Source organism: Pelophylax lessonae (genome assembly GCF_965119305.1).
Source record: "Pelophylax lessonae genome assembly, chromosome: 13".
In the NCBI taxonomy this organism is placed as follows: domain Eukaryota; kingdom Metazoa; phylum Chordata; class Amphibia; order Anura; family Ranidae; genus Pelophylax; species Pelophylax lessonae.
Window position 1 is genome coordinate 178,303,800 of NC_138780.1, and position 21,131 is coordinate 178,324,930.

A 21,131-nucleotide genomic window follows, 5' to 3' on the forward strand; every position below is an offset into this window, starting at 1 on the left:
TAAAAAGTGCCATGTTCGCTGTATGTTTTTTTTTTTCCTTTTTGGATATGCTGTTGCCAGAAAAAAATAAGTTTTTTTTTTCTAACGGAGCCTGCAGAGCATTACACCCGAGATCTGCAAATCGCTGGTGCAATCTCAGGCTCCTGCAGACTGTTAACATAGTTGTCTGCTCGTACCTCATACAGGTAGGCAAGGTAGTTACTGGAGAGCAGGAAGATCAATAAGACTAAGGCCCCTTTCACACATGCTGTCCGTTTGTCCGTTTTTCATCCATCCGTTGACGGATCTCTATGTAAAAACGGATGACAACGGATGATCATCAGTTAACATCCGTTTTCATCCGCTTCCGTCAATGTCCGTTTTTTTGAACGCATGAATGTCCTATTTTTCATCCGTCAAAAAAACAGATCGGACGAAAAACGGATGTAAAACGGATGACAATGGATGAAAAACAGGTGACAACTGGAGAAAAACGGATAACTGACGAAAAACAGATGAAAAACGGAAAACAACTGATGAAAAATGGATGAAAAACTGATACATTTTGACGTGACTGAACTGATGAACTGAACGGATCCTATGTGTGAAAGGGGCCTAAAGCCTCGTACACAGGATCAGATTATTGGATGAATTTTCGTCCATTTTTTGTTGTATGCTAGTCTCATATCGAAAGTGAAGCGATTACATCACTTCTGAAGTTGTATTCTGTCGTACGAAAGTAATGAGTTGAATTGTTTTGCATGCATTCTTTCGTTTCTAAGCATGCGTAGTCTTGCTCTTACGATTTGTTTCGGACAAAAACTGTACTAATTAAAATGAAAATCAGACAATGTGTTCATGTACGATAAAAATTTTGTAGCTTGCACATTGTTTTTTTATCACCTGAAAATTCGTAAACTGGCTGTCGAAAGCACTATACTAACGATCCAAAAATTGGCAGATCGTTCATCGGACTCCTGATTTTCTTATCGTGTGTACAGGTCTTACAAGAGCGCTCATTGAGAACTACATTAGCCGCAATGGCTGACGGTACTGGTTGGCATTCATTCACAGGAAACTCTGGGGTAGATTTACTAGAACTGGAGCACTCACAATCCTGGTGCAGCTGTACATGGTAGCAAATCAGCTTCTATCTTCAGCTTGTTCAATTAAGCTTTAGCAATAAAACCTGGAAGTTGATTGGTGTCTTTGCAGAGTTGCACCAGATTTTGCACTCTCTAGCTTTAGTAAATAACCCCCTGTAAGGGCTCTTTCACACGGGCGTTCCGTATGTCCGTTTTTCATCCCATCCGTTTGCGGATGAAAAACGGACATAATGTATCTCTATGTAAATACAGATGTCATCGGATGATCATCCTCTGACAGCCGTTTTTTGTCAGTTCAGTTCAGTTTTTTTGAACGGAGGAGAACCCTATTTTTTCTTCCTTTAAAAAAACGGAACTGAAGCAAAAACGGATGTCAGTGGTGTCATCCGCAGACATCCGTATTTACATAGACATGCATTATGTCAGTTTTTCATCCGCAAACGGATGGGATGAAAAACGGACATACGGACCGGATGACACAAGTGTCATCCGTGTCCGTTACAAAAAAAAAAAAAGGGACCTGATCGGGCAAAAAAAAAAGGAACGCCCGTGTGAAAGAGCCCTAAATGAATGATGCAGCGTGTGGGCTGAGCCACTCCGTTTCCTAATTGTGACAGTGGGTGCAGAGAGAGGATCCCCCACCCACTGTCACAGGGAGGGGGGGAACTGGGGGAAGCCGACAGGCTGCAGCTGCTGGAGCATGTAACATATTCCAAATGTGAACTTATACAGGCGGTCCCCGGGTCACAAAGGGCAGTAATGGCGTACCTTGGCACCCCAGATGTTTTGGAACTACATTTCCCATGAGGCTCTGCTCTGTCGTTGAGCATCATGGGAAATGTAGTTCTAAAACATCTGGGGTGCCAAGGTTCGCCATCACTGCGATAGGGACTGTAGGTTTGTTCTTAAGTTGAGTTTGTTTGAAAGTCGAATCAGTCCATTTTTAAGTGTAACTACAGCCTGTGCAGAGATGTCCTGGGCATGCAGTTGTGTTATCTGGGGCTCTTGTGGCCATGCCATGCAGTGTGGGATGTGTGCGGTGCTGCAAGATGGCTGCTCGGTGGTATCCGGGACCAGTGTGGAGCACAAGCAGTCAGCGTTGAATGTCCGTTCGTAACTCGGGGATTGCCTGTACTTTAAGTAGATATACAGTAACCTGAATTGTGAATGTTTGCCAATGATTTTGTGTAAACTGAAGAAGGTCCCGCTTAATACCCTAAAAACCAAATAGTCTATATTCTTGTACTGGCAGGATTCTGGACATATCAAGAATTGAAGAGTTAGCTTTTATTGGGTGTATATTAATACAGTAGTGTAGGAAATAAAAAAATGACATTCTTTTAGTCAGCTATTGTCCATCACAAGTGTTCACAGTCCTATGGAGTGGATATGCTGGGGCCCCATGAGATCCATTTGTAGTATGGCCATCCTTAGAGGCCTCTGCAGAGCCCCCTGTCACTCCAGAGTACAGACAAATCACAATTTAGCAACTTTATGAACGACCCATTGTGGGCATCACCACAGCCGGGCTGGTTACTGTAGCATCTTCTTCTTTCCACTGTGAGGTGACAGTTTTAAGTTGGGTATAGAAATAAATCCCCTAAAAGAAAAACGAAACGTGACAATCTGCACCTATAACAATTAAAGCACCCCCATCATGTGCCAGGCCCTCTGAGCTTACCTGCTTCCCATAGAAATTGGTGTCGCCCCTGAATGAAGCTCGGGATCCGGTGAATGAGAACATTGGCAGAGGCACAGGGATAGGAACATTGACGCCCACCTATGAGAGTTACATTTTATTTATTAGCAGTGAGTGACTATGACACCACATACTGTCTATTATTACCAACCTGTCAGATTTATAGGGCTAAGGACCCTATAAATTCAGACCCTCCGAAGAGCGCACATGTCCCAGTAACATTAAAGCAGTAGTATACCGCTTTTTGACACTTTTAACTACAGGTTAGCCTATAATAAGGCTTACCTGTAGGTACAATTAATATCTCCTAAACCGGCACGGTTTAGGAGATATTTGCACTGCATGCAGCCGCTCACGAGAGCGGCGCATGCGCTCTGAAGGTCCGGCGGACCTTCAGCTTTCCATGCCGGGAGCTTGCCGGAAAAGAATTCCCGCGCGCATGCACGGGAGTGACGTCATCGCGCCTCCGGCCAATCACAGCGCCAAAGCTGCCGAACCCGGAAGAGACACCAAGGGATCATGTCAGCTCCCACAGCGGTGTCCGGGGATCCGTGTCGGGGCTTCGTTCAAAGCTAATACATAATGAGCTAATATGCGATGCATACTAGCTCATTATGCCTTTGTCTTGCAGGGATTTTTTTTTCCAGCTTTACAACCGCTTTAACCACTTCTGGACCGGAAGGTTTTACCCCCTTAATGACCAGATAATTTTTTTGCAATTTGGCACTGCGTGAATTTTTAACTGGTAATTGCGCAGTCATGCAATGCTGTACCCAAAATAAATGTATGTCTTTTTTTCCCCCCACCAATAGAGCTTTCTTTTAGTGGTATTTGATCATCTCTGCGGTTTTTATTTTTTGCGATATAAAACGAAAAAAGACCAAAAATTGAGGGAAAAAAAATACATTTTCTACTTTTTCTTATAAAAATATGCAATAGACTCAAATTTTTGTCAGACATTTAAGTCAAAAGGTATTTAGCTACATGTCTCTGATTAAAAAAAAAAATATCTCAATAAGCATGTTTTTTTATTGGTTGAGCCAGATTTTTCCTTTTTCAACCTGACTAACTATGTATATTGGTTTGCGCAAAAGTTATAGCGTCTACAAACTGTGGTTTATATACTGAAATTTACTTTCTGACTTATTTCTTGAACTGCCAAAAATGGCAGGGCAGTACAAAACCTCCCCAAATTACTCCTTTTAGGAAAGGAGATACCCCAAGGAATTTCCTGAGAGGCATGTTGAGCCCATTGAATATTTAATTTTTTTTTTTTGTCACAGGTGTTTGAAAAAATGTCAAAATGATAAAAAAAAAAAAAAAATTTTCACAAATGGGTATATGTGAAATGGCACCCCAAAATACATTCTGCTGCTTCGCCTGAGTATGGGGATAGCCCTTTCTGCCAGTCTAGCCGCGTACAGGACCCCAAAAAACAATCCCTGCCTTCAGGTTTTCTAAGGGCGTAAATTGTCGATTTCACTACCTATCACAGTTTTGGAGGCCATGAAATGCCAAGATAGCACAACCAACCCCCCCAAATAACCCTTTTTCAGAAAGTAGACACCCCAAGCTATTTGCCGAGAGGCATGTTGAGTATTTTGCAGATCTCGCTTTTTGTCACAAAGTCACAAAGTTTTGAAGTTTTGAAAAAAGAAAAAAAAAATTCCCTTTTCTTTCTTCATTTTCCAAAACAAATGAGAGCTGCAAAATACTCACCATGCCTCTTCGCAAATTCCATGAAGGCAGTGATTGGATTTCAGGGTCCTGTACGTGGCTAGAATGCCAGAAAGTCTCACACATGTGACATCTTCATACTCAGAAGCAGCGGAATGTATTTTTGGGTGTCATTACACATATACCCATGGTATGTTTGAGCAATATATCATTTAGTGACAACTTTGTGTAAAAAAAATTAAAAAAAAAAGGTTTAATTTTTCCAAAACTTGTGGCAAAATATAAAATATTCCATGGACTCAACATGCCTCAGCAAATAGCTTGGGGTGTCTACTTCCCAAAAAGGGGAAATTTGGGGGGTATTTTAACTGTCCTGGCATTTTATGCGCAATATTAGGAGGCTTATGCCACACATCAACCACTCGAAAGATCAAGCCTTTTCTGACACTTCGTTTACATTTTTTTTTTTTTTTTTTAAAAACTAGAAAATTACTTTGAAACCCCAAACATTATAATTTTTTTTTAAAGAAGTGGATCTTCCCTAAAAAGTGGGTGATGCATTTTTTTCTTGTCACACGGAGATTTTCCAAATGCAATTTTTTGAGAATAAAAAAAAAAAAAAAAAAAATTGCCCAATTGTTTTGTAAAATATAAAAGATGATCTTATGAGTACATAGATACCAAACATGACATGCTTTAAAATTGCGCACGCCGGTGAAGTAGCAATGAACTACGTACATTTTTAAAAGCTTTTATAGGGTTTCCACGAGGGATTGACCGATATGTTTTTTTCAGGGCCAATACCGATATATTGGTCACAACGTATCAGCCGATATTTTGTACATTTAAAGTTTTGAAAAAAGAAAATTTGACACAAATCTGGTACTGTTATTTTTTGCTTAATGGCTGGCTGTCTGGCACCCTGTGGTGGGTGGCTGGCTGTCTGGCACCCTGTGGTGGGTGGGCAGCTGGCTTGTACAGTGCCTGTGGCTGGCTGGCTTGCTGGTACAGGACCTGTGGATGTGGGTGGCTGGCTGTGATACACTCCCACGAGACTAGTCCCGACTCCAGACGAGGCTGTCCAAGGCGAGGGAGGCGGCCTAAGAAGGCAGAATGACGTCAGATAAGGCCTTGCAGATAAATCGGTCTATCTCTAGTTTCCACATTAGATTTACAGAGGAGCTCTACAGCAAGAATTACTGCCCTCGATCTGACGTTCGCGGCAATACCTTACATGCATGCTGCAATTGGAGCTTACATATGACACCAGACAGATGCTTGCGTTCGCCTTTTTGCGGAGGGACAGGGGTGCTTGAAGCATAGGGGAGATCCACCCCATACTTCGCCATATATGCTTTATTTATTTTTTTTAACTGCAGTGGTGAAATCACCTCCTACAGCGCTGCAATCATTGATTTACGTAAATGCTGAGAGCAAATGCCATTGCTGTCAGAATAAACAAATCAGTGCTGCAGCTGATGGGGGTACCTGCAAAGCAAACAATGGTCAACAATAAAACATTACAATAGAATAGTATACAGTGCAGTAAGACAGTAGAATGGTGGTATCTGCAAAGAAAAAAACAGTAAAAAAAATAAAAAAATTACAGTGTATTATAAAGTACAGAAAAAAAAGAAGAGTAAAAGTAAGAACAGAAAATTAACTCAATAAAACGACAACTATTTTTGGATTTTATTTATTCCCCCCCCCCCACACTTTTTTTGTAACTTAAAAAAAAAAAAAAAAAAAAAAAAAAATGTAAACGTTCCAGGCTAGGGTCTCTCAAAATGTGATAGCCACCTAACATCTTTCAAGACCTTGTGTGAAAGTGTGCCCTAGAATGTGCCGTGCTGTACCCTATGCTAATACTCCACTAGTGTGTGGTAGCGACGGAAACAGTCCCCGATGCAGAGACCAGGTTGGCCAAGACAGGAGGGACAAAAATAGCATTGGCCTGGACCTGATCACTGATCTGTTCTGAACCGAATCAGCACATTGTGGGGAGGACGGGCTGTGTCCCCTAGCCCCATGAGCGACCGACGTACAGTTACGTTGGTTTGGGTGGTCAGCAACTGGTTAAAAATGGTTTTAAAAAAGGCACAAGGTTTTTTTTTTTACTTTCATGCATTCTATGCATGAAGGTAAAACAAAAAAAAAAAAAAACAAAAAAAAAAAGAAGAAACCTGTATGCAACAGACCCCCTAAGAGACTTACCCCATCTCGATCCAACGATGTCCATGAGAGCAGCAGCTCTCTGGGGACTCGCACTCCTGACTGGCTTTTGGCAGCAAGCTGCTTGCTGTGGGGGCACCCAGGAGGGACAGCATGGGACCCGAGAAGAGGAGGATCTGGGCTGCTCTGTGCAAAACCACTGCACAGAGCAGGCAAGTATAACAGGTTCGTGATTTTAGAAAAAAAAAAAAAAAAGACAAAGCTTTAATATCGCTTTAAGGTTCAAAAATGGTGCCCCACTCATCCCCATGGCTTGTGCTTACCTGGCCCACATCTACAAGGTGAGTGTACTTCCGTGCTGTGGCTCCATTTGTAGTAAAGATGGCTGTGCCATTTCCATAGGGATTTTTATTTACAACATTAATTGCGTCATCCAAGGTGTCTGCTTCTAAAACAACCAGAACCGGGCCAAAGATCTCTTCCTTGTAGCAGGTCATGTCTGGCTGTAAAAAGCAGGGAGGGAACCCAAAATCAGCTTTTTTTTTTCCTCATTAACAATTAATGAACATCTAAGCATTACCTCCACCATGTGTCCTGCCCTTGGTAATACACTGCATCTTATACATATAACTGGTAGCCTAGAATCCATGAATTATCTAATCCCTACCATGCAGACCCCTTCCTCTGATTTCACCGTCTTTCTGCAAACCTCCAGAACATCTATATACAGTTTAGGCAGCACTGCTGTATCATGATATATTACTTTCCACCAATGCCCTGAATCCATCACTCATACACGTACCGTTACATTGGCCAGGATAGTCGGTCCTACAAAGTTGCCATCCTCATAGCCCTTTACTTTGACTTCTCTGCCATCCAGCAGCAAAGTGGCACCTTCCTTTACACCACTTTCTATCAGGCTGCACACTCTCTGCTTTGCCGCTTTACTAATCAGCGGCCCCAAATCGGCCCCAGGCTGGTCCCCTGCATCAAGAAGAAGCATGCAATATATTAGAGGGAAAGCACAGGCTACAGTTGTAATGTAGTACTAGTGGTTATGTGGAGCAACACAAGAATGTATTCCTTAAACCTGCCATTACTGCGGTTTGTTTGACACAGATCTACTAAGCTAGCTAACATGGCTATAGAGTCAATGGTTCATGTGAAATCTAAACCGACACAAGAACATCCAAGTGTGGGTGGTCCACTTCAGTGAGGTCAGGGACTGGCCAGGGCCGGTGTTAGACTATTTTGCACCCTAAGCAAGACCAGTTACTTGCACCCCCCACAATGATGAGGGGGGTGAGGGGTAGGTTGAGGCGAGGTAGTATAGGGGGTGGGAAGACATTTTTTACAGGCACCAGCAGCAGGATATTTAGGTCACCTGAGTCCCTCAATGCCGCTAGTCAGCCTGGAACATCTGTGAAAAGCCCACCCTGTGTCCCTGTTTTCTGCCTGCATTGATGTCCCTCCCTAGGCAGGTGGGTCTGATCCTTGCCTTCCTCCTCTGAATGTTGGGGCAAGCATATGATTGGTTGCTAGGTCTGTCAATATCCTAGCAACCAATCATGCGCTTGTTGTCCCCGAGGCCCCAACTTTTAGGGGAGGAGGAGGGCAAGAACAGAGGAGGGGGGGGGGGGGCCTGGGGACCACACTGCCCTTCAACCTATATTCTCTGACAGATGCGATAGCTGAAGCAGAACAGCGTGGCTCCATACGACAGCAGGGACTAACTGGGCATGCTGGGGGGGGGGGGGGGGTTGTGTTAGACCCCCCCCCCCAATCTACATCCCTGAGGCAGAGAATAGGGAAACCAGCAGCCATGGCTGCTGCACCCTAGACCCCACTTGGCTGCCTACTTCACCTGGTGGTTAGGCCCCCCTCTTATCTACGTCCTTGCGGCTGAGAGTAGAGAATCCAGCAGCCATGGCTGCGGCCTCGGCCCCACTAGGCTGCCCAGTTCACCTGGCGCATAAAATCAGTAATGCCCCATACACACGTGCAGATTATCTGAAGACTTTTGTCTTCAGATTTACCTTTTCTATGTAGTGCAAGGGCCTGCCGGATTGCATACAAATTGAAAGTGTTTAGGTTTGACCTCACATTATATGGTTTTGGTAAGTCTGCAGACAAAAGTCTTCAGATAATCTGCACATGTGTATGGGGCATTAGACCATACAACCAGCCATTACTGTCCTCTTACCAGCATTCACTCTCAACTTCTTTGCCCTTTCCACCAGTTCTGGAAGCCATTTCTTGGCCTCCCCAACCAGAACAGCAGTTGATAACGCCATACACCGCTGTCCAGCTGCACCAAAAGCCGCTCCCACTAACTGATTCAAGGTGTTCTCTTTATTAGCATCTGGCATGATGACCCCGTGATTCTTGGCTCCCTGTAAAACAAATCATTAAGACATCAAAAAGTTTGTAGCGGTAGGCAGGCCCTCTCGCCACACCAATTAAACATATTATACCATGTTGGACTGGACTCGCTTTCCATGTTTTGAGCCGCTCTCATAAATGTATTCACCAGCCTGGTTGGAGCCCACAAAGCTGATTGCCTTAATTGATGGGTGTTCGCAGATAAAATTCACAGCTGTAAAGTTAGAGAAAATATAACCCTTAAAAATTATACAGGCAGGTTCACTCGTCTTCTCTCACAGGGAGAACAGCTTTTCTGTCCAGTTTTCATTCTGCTTCATCACTCGGAAAAAATTCAAAATCATATAAAGCAGGTTTGGTAGGAACCCCAGCTCCTGTTATACAAATCATCTCATGTTACACAAGCCATCATCTTACCTGCATGCTGCCCATGAATAATGTTCAGTGTCCCATCTGGAGCTCCGGCGTCTTGTAGCAAACGTGCAAGCAGCATTGTGGCACCAGGAACGCGCTCAGAAGGTTTCATAAGGTAAGTATTCCCACATACCATTCCCATTGGAAACATCCACAGAGGGATCATGGCAGGGAAATTAAAGGGTGCAATGCCAGCACAGACACCCAGGGGGGCGCGGAAGGTGTAAATGTCCAAGTCTTTTGTGAGGGAAGAGAGTGTCTCGCCAAGCATCAGTGAGGTCACACTACAGGCGTGCTCCACCACCTCTGTGGAAGGACAAAGTTCACAATGTAATTATAGAAAATCCCATTCTGACCTGTGGCATGTATAGCTCATCTCTACAGGGTCTTACGTAGTCCACGAAATACGTCTCCCTCCGCATCAGCTAGGGTTTTCCCCTGCTCCAACGTGATCAGACGAGCCAGCTCTTTCTGAAAGGAAAATTTACAAAGAGTCATTCATGGGCTGCAGAGACACCCCAGCATGGTGCAGCCTTGGCTGGTGCTCCTACCAGATTATCCTTGATGAGCTGCTGGTAGCGCAGGAAGATCTGTTGTCGGTTGAGGATGGAGGTTTCTGACCAAGCAGGAAATGCTTGGTCACAGGATTTTACTGCGTCTTCCATCTCCTTCTGAGTGGCCTGGGGAACCCGTCCAATCACCTCATTGGTGGCCTGAAAGTGACCGCACATAAAAGAAACAATGAGTGGAATATGAATAACACAAAAGGCAGTAGAAGCAGTCTGCCAATAACAGAATAAATTTAATTTTATTGCAAATCACAAACTTCATTGAGGACAATCAGATTTTACTTGATACATTTTTGCATCCACAGTCATCTGTTTTAATGACAGTAAGCCCCCGTTCACATTAGGTCGCTCCGACTTAGGAGGCGACCTGTGAAGTCGCGTGCACCGTGACTTCGGCGCAACTTGCACGGACTTCAAAAAATGAATGTCTATGCAAGTTGCATCCAGGTCGCCCCGCAGTAGTACAGGACCCTTTTTCTAATTCGGAGCGAATTGTGTCGCTCCTAATAGAACCTTTCCTGTACTACACAATGGACCCGACGGTGCGCGACTTGCCAGGGTGACCAAGTCGTAATAGTGTAAACCGGCTCTTATTCATTGAAAACCAATTCCTCAAAGTAACCCAAAGTTTTTTTTTTTTTTTCCCCAAATGTCAAAATGACAGCGTATGTGGTTGGGAGGCCCAGCCCAATATCCTCATAATACAAAAGTATAGGCAGTGCATAATATCGATAGCGTAAGAGAAGGGGGGGGGGGGGGAATCAGTCTGGACAGCACTGGCCCGAGACATAGGGGAGAAGAAAGGAAAAAGCAGGCCAGACACCACTGGCCGCACACATGGAGCAGAGGGAAGAAAAAGGTGGCCAGTCACCACAATCAAGGAGAAGAAATGGAAAGGCAGGCAGCCATCACCCACCACAGACAAGGGAGAAGGAGACAACCAATACCCACTGCAGATGAGGGAGCAAGGAATGGAGAGGCAGCCAGACATCACCCACCAGTACAGGGGAGAAAGGAAAGCAGAGGCAGGAAGACATCACCCAACAGAGATAAGCGAGGAAGGAAGGGAGAGGCAACCAGCTAGCGCCCACCACAGACAAGGGAGAAGGAGACAACCAATACCCATTGCAGATGAGGGAGAAAGGAATGGCGAGGCAGCCAGACATCACCCACCAGTACAGGGGAGAAAGGAAAGCATAGGCAGGAAGGAAAGCAGAGGCAGGAAGACATCACCCAACAGAGATAAGGGAGAAAGTAAGGGAGAGGCAACCAGCTAGCACCCAACACAGACAAACGGGACAGGGAAGGGAGCAGAAACCAGACATTGCCTACTAAAGAGGTGAGGGGAAAGTGGCCGGATATCACAGGCCCAAGACACAGGGAAGTGGTAAAGGAGGGGCAGCCAACCAAGGGAGAGAGAGAGAGAAGGGAGAAGTAACCAGCCATCACCCACCAGAAACAAGAAGGAGAGAAAAATGGTAGAGGCAACCACCCATGATAAAGTGTCAGCAACATTCGTTTCTAACTCCCCTACAGCAGTCCAGAGGTGCTGACATGAATGGTGTGTTGGACTTCGATAGACACATAAATGGGGATGTCAATATTTATGCCAGTTCTGACCCCAAGAACCCACCACCATCACATAGGTCTACATCCCCTGGATTCCTCCAACTAGGTTACCATGAAAGAACCAGACAGAGCTTACCGGGTTGTGAATATCAATCCAGTCTGAGGTCTCCGAATCCACGAACTGTCCATTTATGAAGAGTTTTGTACGAGGCTGAAACAAATACAATATTTGGCAAATCAGATTGCTGGACAAATATAGCTGAAGGTAAATTGATTTGATCAAAATACTACATCATTATTCATCAAACTACAATACAGATGTAAGCTGGGACATATCCTAACCACCAGCAGATACCAAGTTCTCCGGCTCATATCACCAAACCATTTTATTCCCCATCACCAGTGACAAAATAGCTCACCAATACATATAATTTCCCATCACTAGAGACCGATGAGCTCACCAAGCCATATCATTCCCCACCACCATCAGAGATGGATAAGCTCACCAAGCCATATATCATTCCCCACCACTAGAGATGGAGGAGCTAAACGAGCCTTATCATTCCCCACCACTAGAGATGGAGGAGCTAAACGAGCCTTATCATTCCCCACCACTAGAGATGGAGGAGCTAAATGAGCCTATCATTCCCCACCACTAGAGATGGATGAGCTAAACGAGCCTATCATTCCCCACCACTAGAGATGGATGAGCTAAACGAGCCTTATCATTCCCCACCACTAGAGATGGAGGAGCTAAACGAGCCTTATCATTCCCCACCACTAGAGATGGATGAGCTAAATGAGCCTATCATTCCCCACCACTAGAGATGGAGGAGCTAAATGAGCCCATCATTCCCCACCACTAGAGATGGAGGAGCTAAGTGAGCCTTATCATTCCCCACCACTAGAGATGGATGAGCTAAATGAGCCTATCATTCCCCACCACTAGAGATGGAGGAGCTAAATGAGCCTATCATTCCCCACCACTAGAGATGGAGGAGCTAAACGAGCCTTATCATTCCCCACCACCACTAGAAATGGAGGAGCTGAACGAGCCATATAATTCCCCACCGCTAGAGATGGAGGAGCTAACCAAGCCTTATCATTCCCCACCACTAGAGATGGATGAGCTAAACGAGCCTTATCATTCCCCACCACTAGAGATGGAGGAGCTGAACGAGCCATATCATTCCCCACCACTAGAGATGGAGGAGCTAAACGAGCCTTATTCCCCACTACTAGAGATGGATGAGCTAAACAAGCCTTATTCCCCACCACTAGAGATGGAGGAGCTAAACAAGCCTTATCATTCCCCACCACTAGTGATAGATCAGCACACCAAGCCATACAATTCCCCACCACTAGAGATGGATCAGGTCACCAAGCCATAGCATTCTCTACTACTCAAGATGGATGAGCTCACTGAGCCATATATCATTCCCCATCATAAGAGACTGATGAGCTTACCAAACCATTTCATTCCCCATTACCAGAGACTGATGGCGTCTCCAGGCCTTATTTCCAGATTAACAGAGAGTGACGAGATCACCAAACCCTATAATTCCCCATCACCAGTGATGGATTAGTTCACAGAGTCATATCATTCCCCCATGAAATAAGACCAGTGAAAATAAGGGTTCATACTCTACCCCCCCCCCCGCCTCCAAAACCACCAAGGACCAATGAGATCACATAATCAGGATTACCCCATGACACATACGTTGTTTTGCGGGATAGCTAGTGGAGGGGAAGGGGGCGGACGTGCTCCGCCAGAGGCACATGCACGTGCTGATTGGCCACAGGGGGAGACAATCAGCGGGTCCGGCGGCCACAATGTCCGCCGGGCACCCACGATCATTCCCCGTGGAGACAGAACACCGGTCTGCCGACGTAAACACGGCAGACCGCTGTTCTGTCAGTAATGAACACAGGGATCCTGTGTTCCTCCTATTTAGGAACACAGTTCTCTGTGTTCATCCAGCAAGTCCATCCCCCACACAGTTAGAAAGCACCCGTAGGGACACATTTAACCCTTTGATCGCCCCTGGTGTTAACCCCTTCCCCGATAAAGGAAAAGGAATTGGCAGCACTCCAGATTGAGTCAAAATCCAGATTTATTGACTGGACATTCAAATATGACAATCGTGACAAGGTAGACGAGTTTCACACACTGACTGTGTGCTTAATCATTAGCATTAGCAAAAAGTCTTGCCACAGAGTCTCGATTGGATTTAGGTCTGGACTTTGACTGGGCCATTCTAACACATGAATATGCTTTGATCTAAACCATTCCATTGTAGCTCTGGCTTGAGGGTCGTTGCCCTTCTGGAAGGTGAACCTCCGCCCCAGTAATAAAATCTTTTGCAGACTAACAGGTTTTCTTCTAAGATTCCCTGTATTTGGCTCCATCCACCTTCCTATCAACTCTGACCAACTTCCCTGTCCCTGCTGAAGAAAATCATCCCCACATAATGATGCTGCCACCACCATGTTTCACAGTAGGGATGATGTGTTCAGGGTGATGTGTATTGTTTGTTTACCTCCACACAGTGTTTTGCTTTCAGGCCAAAAAAATCAAATTAGGTGAGGTGTCATCTGACCAGAGCACCTTCTTCCACATAAAAAAAATAAATAAATAAAAAAAAAAAAAAAGCCATTGTTTTGATCCTTGGTGTGGGGTTCCTTGGCACAGTTCACTATCACCTTTAAATTTTGATACACATTTAGTTCATACCTCCACTTGGGACTTTCTTTATGAACTTTTTTCAGTTATTATATGTGGTAACATATTTGATCAATATTAACCACGTTTTGTTTATATATATATATATATATATATATATATATATACGTTTATTTATTCACACATGGTCACGCGATTATATATTTTGGTTTAGCGCTGCAATTTTATATTATTTTCACTTTATTCACAACACGTCAGTTGATTTGCTAGCAGCTTTTTTGTTTTCTAAAACTTTTGGTTAGCGCAGTTTGACACACTTTATTTTAACCCCGTATATATGCAAGACAAAATGTGTGAGAGAAATGTACTGCCTATAGATCAGCTATGTCCAAACTATGGCCCTCCAGCTGTTCAGGAACTACAATTCCCATCAAGCCTAGTTATGTCTGTGAATGTCAGAGATTTACAATGCCTCATGGGAATTGTAGTTCCTGAACAGCTGGAGGGCCATAGTTTGGACACCCCTGCTATAGATAGTGCTTCTGCCCTTTGTTTTTTTAATAACAAATATTTGTTGTATGTTAAAATGTCAAAAAATGTTTGCAAGTTAAAAATTCAATAAAAAGTTTTTGTTTTTTTTTTTCATACAAAAGTGTGATATGACCATAGAGTGGCCTGTAACCTACCACAGCAGCAGAGGAATAGTTGGCACGATGGATCTGAGCCGAAGCCTGAAAAACAAAAATCTGCAATTTGAACTATACCTCAGGAAAGATTTATTTATCAGTATAACACCATAAATGTTTTTCTGATTCCCCCATCTCTGCCTATAACTTGGTTCTCAAGTTCACAACTCTACAGCTCCTGGTTCCCCAGTCTACAGATCCAGTCTTCCCAGCTCTCACATAGACAACTTTCATCCTCTCGGTAACCCCATACCTCTAACTTTTGAACTTTAGAATGAGGGACACTTGAGGGAGGAAGCGACCCGCGGCACGAGTAGCGTGGCAAAGTGGGTGTGGCCAGATGCTTTGTGCTCGGACACAAACCCAGCACAACCATTAAAGAATAAAAAGCTTCCATTACAAATGGTTTTACACAAACTGTGGAAGAGTGTGGAAGGGTTCAGGAGTGCGTTTCCGTACAGAGCGCAGGGTTTAGTATATTCATTGCCGATCGCCCCTGGTCCAGCTCCCCTCCCCCCCCCCCCAGTATTTCTATCCTTGATCGCCCCTGGTCCAGCTTCCCTCCCCCCCAGTATTTCTATCCTTGATCGCCCCTGGTTCCCTCAACCCCCCCCCAGGATATCTATCTATCTTAAGTTGACCCTGGCTCCCCTCTCCCCCCAGTATATCTCTGATCGCCCCTGGCCCAGCTCAACCACCCCCCCCCCCGCCAGTATATCAATCTCCGATCGCACCTGGCTCTGCTCCCCCCCCCCAGTACATCTATCTCCTATCGCCCCTGGCTCCACCCCCCCCAGTATATCAATCGCCGATCGCCATCTGCTCCCTACCTCCCAGTATATCAATCTCCAATCGCCCCTGGCTCCGCTCCCCCCCCTATATCTATCTCCGATCACCCCTGGCTCCGCCCCCCCCAGTATCTATTTCCGATGGCCCCGGTATACAGTCGCCCCTGCCTCCGCTCCCCCCCCTCCTCACCTCCAGTATCTATCTCTGATTACCCCTGGCTACACTTCCCCCCAGTGTATCGATCTCCTATCTCCCCTGGCTAGGCTCTGCTCCGCCTCCCTCCCCTTACAGTATATCTATCTCTGATCTCCTCTGGCTCTCCGCTCCCCCCCCCCCCAGTATATTTCTCAGATCGCCCCATGCTCCGCACACCCCCCAGTATATTAATCTACGATCGCCCCTAGCTCTGCCCCCCCCCCATATATATATATATATTGATCTTCGATCACCCCTGGCTCCGCACCCCCCTTAGTATATCGATCTCCTATCGCTCCTAGCTCTGCCCACCCAGTATATCCATCTCCGATTGCCCCCGCTCCCCCGTATATCTCCGATCGCCCCTGGTCCCACTCCCCCATATATCTATCTACGATTGCCCCTGGTCCCCCTCCCCCATATATCTATCTCTGATCGACGCTGGTCCCACTCCCCCATATATCTATCTCCGATCGCCCCTGGTCCCACTCCCCCCTCCACAATATATATCTCCAATCACCCCTGGCTCCGCTCCCCCCTCCCCAGTATATCTATCTCCAATCGCCCCTGGCTCCGCTCCCCCCTCCCCAATATATATCTCCAATCACCCCTGGCTCCGCTCCCCCCTCCCCAATATATATCTCCAATCGCCCCTGGCTCCGCTCCCCCCTCCCCAGTATATCTATCTTCGATCGCCCCTGGCTCTGCTCCCCCCTCCCCAGTATATCTATCTCTGATCACCACTGGCTCCGCTCCCCCCTCCCCAGTATATCTATCTCTGATCACCACTGGCTCCGCTCCCCCCTCCCCAGTATATCTATCTTTGATCACCCCTGGCTCCGCTCCCCCCTCCCCAGTATATCTATCTCCAATCATCCCTGGCTCCGCTCCCCCCTCCCCAGTATATCTATCTCTGATCGCCCCTGGCTCTGCTCCCCCCTCCCCAGTATATCTATCTCTGATCGCCCCTGCCTCTGCTCCCCCCTCCCCAGTATATCTATCTTTGATCACCCCTGGCTCGGATCCCCCCTCCCCAGTATATCTATCTCTGATCACCACTGGCTCCGCTCCCCTCTCCCCAGTATATCTATCTCCAATCATCCCTGGCTCCGCTCCCCCCTCCCCAGTATATCTATCTCTGATCGCCCCTGGCTCCGCTCCCCCCTCCCCAGTATATCTATCTCCAATCATCCCTAGCTCTGCTCCCCCCTCCCCAGTATATCTATCTCCAATCGCCCCTGGCTCCGCTCCCCCCTCCCCAGTATATCTATCTCTGATCGCCCCTGGCTCTGCTCCCCCCTCCCCAGTATATCTATCTCTGATCGCCCCTGGCTCTGCTCCCCCCTCCCCAGTATATCTATCTCTGATCGCCCCTGCCTCTGCTCCCCCCTCCCCAGTATATCTATCTTTGATCACCCCTGGCTCGGATCCCCCCTCCCCAGTATATCTATCTCTGATCACCACTGGCTCCGCTCCCCCCTCCCCAGTATATCTATCTCCAATCATCCCTGGCTCCGCTCCCCCCTCCCCAGTATATCTATCTCCAATCATCCCTGGCTCCGCTCCCCCCTCCCCAGTATATCTATCTCTGATCGCCCCTGGCTCCGCTCCCCCCTCCCCAGTATATCTATCTCTGATCGCCCCTGGCTCTGCTCCCCCCCTCCCCAGTATATCTATCTCTGATCGCCCCTGGCTCTGATCCCCCCTCCCCAGTATATCTATCTCCGATCGCCCCTGGCTCTGATCCCCCCTCCCCAGTATATCTATCTCCGATCACCCCTGGCTCTGCTCCCCCCTCCCCAGTATATCTATCTCCAATCATCCCTAGCTCTGCTCCCCCCTCCCCAGTATATCTATCTCTGATCACCACTGGCTCCGCTCCCCCCTCCCCAGTATATCTATCTCTGATCACCACTGGCTCCGCTCCCCCCTCCCCAGTATATCTATCTTTGATCACCCCTGGCTCCGCTCCCCCCTCCCCAGTATATCTATCTCCAATCATCCCTGGCTCCGCTCCCCCCTCCCCAGTATATCTATCTCTGATCGCCCCTGCCTCTGCTCCCCCCTCCCCAGTATATCTATCTTTGATCACCCCTGGCTCGGATCCCCCCTCCCCAGTATATCTATCTCTGATCACCACTGGCTCCGCTCCCCCCTCCCCAGTATATCTATCTCCAATCATCCCTGGCTCCGCTCCCCCCTCCCCAGTATATCTATCTCTGATCGCCCCTGGCTCCGCTCCCCCCTCCGCAGTATATCTATCTCCAATCATCCCTAGCTCTGCTCCCCCCTCCCCAGTATATCTATCTCCAATCGCCCCTGGCTCCGCTCCCCCCTCCCCAGTATATCTATCTCTGATCGCCCCTGGCTCTGCTCCCCCCTCCCCAGTATATCTATCTCTGATCGCCCCTGGCTCTGCTCCCCCCTCCCCAGTATATCTATCTCTGATCGCCCCTGGCTCTGCTCCCCCCTCCCCAGTATATCTATCTCTGATCGCCCCTGCCTCTGCTCCCCCCTCCCCAGTATATCTATCTTTGATCACCCCTGGCTCGGATCCCCCCTCCCCAGTATATCTATCTCTGATCACCACTGGCTCCGCTCCCCCCTCCCCAGTATATCTATCTCCAATCATCCCTGGCTCCGCTCCCCCCTCCCCAGTATATCTATCTCTGATCGCCCCTGGCTCCGCTCCCCCCTCCCCAGTATATCTATCTCTGATCGCCCCTGGCTCTGCTCCCCCCCTCCCCAGTATATCTATCTCTGATCGCCCCTGGCTCTGATCCCCCCTCCCCAGTATATCTATCTCTGATCACCACTGGCTCCGCTCCCCTCTCCCCAGTATATCTATCTCCAATCATCCCTGGCTCCGCTCCCCCCTCCCCAGTATATCTATCTCTGATCGCCCCTGGCTCCGCTCCCCCCTCCCCAGTATATCTATCTCCAATCATCCCTAGCTCTGCTCCCCCCTCCCCAGTATATCTATCTCCAATCGCCCCTGGCTCCGCTCCCCCCTCCCCAGTATATCTATCTCTGATCGCCCCTGGCTCTGCTCCCCCCTCCCCAGTATATCTATCTCTGATCGCCCCTGGCTCTGCTCCCCCCTCCCCAGTATATCTATCTCTGATCGCCCCTGCCTCTGCTCCCCCCTCCCCAGTATATCTATCTTTGATCACCCCTGGCTCGGATCCCCCCTCCCCAGTATATCTATCTCTGATCACCACTGGCTCCGCTCCCCCCTCCCCAGTATATCTATCTCCAATCATCCCTGGCTCCGCTCCCCCCTCCCCAGTATATCTATCTCCAATCATCCCTGGCTCCGCTCCCCCCTCCCCAGTATATCTATCTCTGATCGCCCCTGGCTCCGCTCCCCCCTCCCCAGTATATCTATCTCTGATCGCCCCTGGCTCTGCTCCCCCCCTCCCCAGTATATCTATCTCTGATCGCCCCTGGCTCTGATCCCCCCTCCCCAGTATATCTATCTCCGATCGCCCCTGGCTCTGATCCCCCCTCCCCAGTATATCTATCTCCAATCATCCCTAGCTCTGCTCCCCCCTCCCCAGTATATCTATCTCTGATCACCACTGGCTCCGCTCCCCCCTCCCCAGTATATCTATCTCTGATCACCACTGGCTCCGCTCCCCCCTCCCCAGTATATCTATCTTTGATCACCCCTGGCTCCGCTCCCCCCTCCCCAGTATATCTATCTCCAATCATCCCTGGCTCCGCTCCCCCCTCCCCAGTATATCTATCTCTGATCGCCCCTGCCTCTGCTCCCCCCTCCCCAGTATATCTATCTTTGATCACCCCTGGCTCGGATCCCCCCTCCCCAGTATATCTATCTCTGATCACCACTGGCTCCGCTCCCCCCTCCCCAGTATATCTATCTCCAATCATCCCTGGCTCCGCTCCCCCCTCCCCAGTATATCTATCTCTGATCGCCCCTGGCTCCGCTCCCCCCTCCCCAGTATATCTATCTCCAATCATCCCTAGCTCTGCTCCCCCCTCCCCAGTATATCTATCTCCAATCGCCCCTGGCTCCGCTCCCCCCTCCCCAGTATATCTATCTCTGATCGCCCCTGGCTCTGCTCCCCCCTCCCCAGTATATCTATCTCTGATCGCCCCTGGCTCTGCTCCCCCCTCCCCAGTATATCTATCTTTGATCACCCCTGGCTCGGATCCCCCCTCCCCAGTATATCTATCTCTGATCACCACTGGCTCCGCTCCCCCCTCCCCAGTATATCTATCTCTGATCGCCCCTGGCTCCGCTCCCCCCTCCCCAGTATATCTATCTCTGATCGCCCCTGGCTCTGCTCCCCCCCTCCCCAGTATATCTATCTCTGATCGCCCCTGGCTCTGATCCCCCCTCCCCAGTATATCTATCTCCGATCGCCCCTGGCTCTGATCCCCCCTCCCCAGTATATCTATCTCCGATCACCCCTGGCTCTGCTCCCCCCTCCCCAGTATATCTATCTCCAATCATCCCTAGCTCTGCTCCCCCCTCCCCAGTATATCTATCTCTGATCACCCCTGGCTCTGCTCCCCCCTCCCCAATATATATCTCCCACCCCTTTTATATTGCTGCACCCTTTCCCTTTGGCTCGGCTCCCACTAGTTCTGGTTCCGGTCCACAGTTCCGAATCTCACCCGCACGATTCTCCCCAACCTCAGCATTTCGTTAACGCTCTTCTGACAATCTCCAGGCCCCTCCTCCGGCTTCTTATTGGGTGCAACAGACACGGCCTTCTTTCTAAGTCTTATAATTGGTCAGGAAAATGACCTGGCTGTCAAGGACTGACTCTTTATCACCGCCCACAAAAGGAGGAGACTCCCCATTTAGATCAAAGTTCACTTCCGAGTCACATGAAACCTGTCCTGGTTGAGTGCCTTAGTTACCAACATGTGGAGTCCGCCCACTAACTCCTTTCCGGGTGTAGCAATATGGCGGCTAGCGCGGCCAGCTGACTGACGTCACGTGACATGCTGCTTCAAATAATGGCGGCGACGGCTGAGGGTGAGTGAAGTCAGGCCGGTGTCTTGTATGAGGCCCGAGGAGACCAGAACTGGCCTGTCCGGGTTTACCTTCTCATTGGAGGTGGACGGCCTGTCCTGTGGTACATTAGTAGAGGGTGGCAGTGCCATCTTCTCACCCTAATATTTCTATTGTTTTCTCCTCTTCCTCTATTATTATTATTACTGGGGGGTGGAGTCTCC

At 48.0% G+C, this 21,131-nt stretch overlaps 2 protein-coding genes across 2 annotated transcripts in view; one reads left to right on the top strand and one right to left on the bottom strand.

Moving 5' to 3' along the window:
* Window positions 1–2,558: 2,558 nt before the first annotated feature.
* Window positions 2,559–20,702, bottom strand: ALDH6A1 (aldehyde dehydrogenase 6 family member A1). Its single transcript, XM_082275632.1, has 12 exons — window positions 20,565–20,702; window positions 14,937–14,981; window positions 11,704–11,778; window positions 9,981–10,142; window positions 9,822–9,900; window positions 9,433–9,735; window positions 9,108–9,229; window positions 8,837–9,026; window positions 7,436–7,617; window positions 6,957–7,136; window positions 2,767–2,865; window positions 2,559–2,685 (listed from the first exon to the last, which is right to left on the bottom strand). The coding sequence occupies exons 1-12, from the start codon at window positions 20,589–20,591 to the stop codon at window positions 2,578–2,580; spliced, it is 1,572 nt and encodes a 523-aa protein (XP_082131758.1). The 5' UTR covers window positions 20,592–20,702; the 3' UTR covers window positions 2,559–2,577.
* A 135-nt stretch (window positions 20,703–20,837) lies between these two features.
* Window positions 20,838–21,131, top strand: part of LIN52 (lin-52 DREAM MuvB core complex component) — a 55,921-nt gene continuing 55,627 nt past the window's right edge. Inside the window, exon 1 of the mRNA XM_082275099.1 lies at window positions 20,838–20,931. Within this exon, the coding sequence (XP_082131225.1) occupies window positions 20,898–20,931 (34 nt within the window). The 5' untranslated portion in view covers window positions 20,838–20,897. The remainder of the gene's footprint in view (window positions 20,932–21,131) is intronic.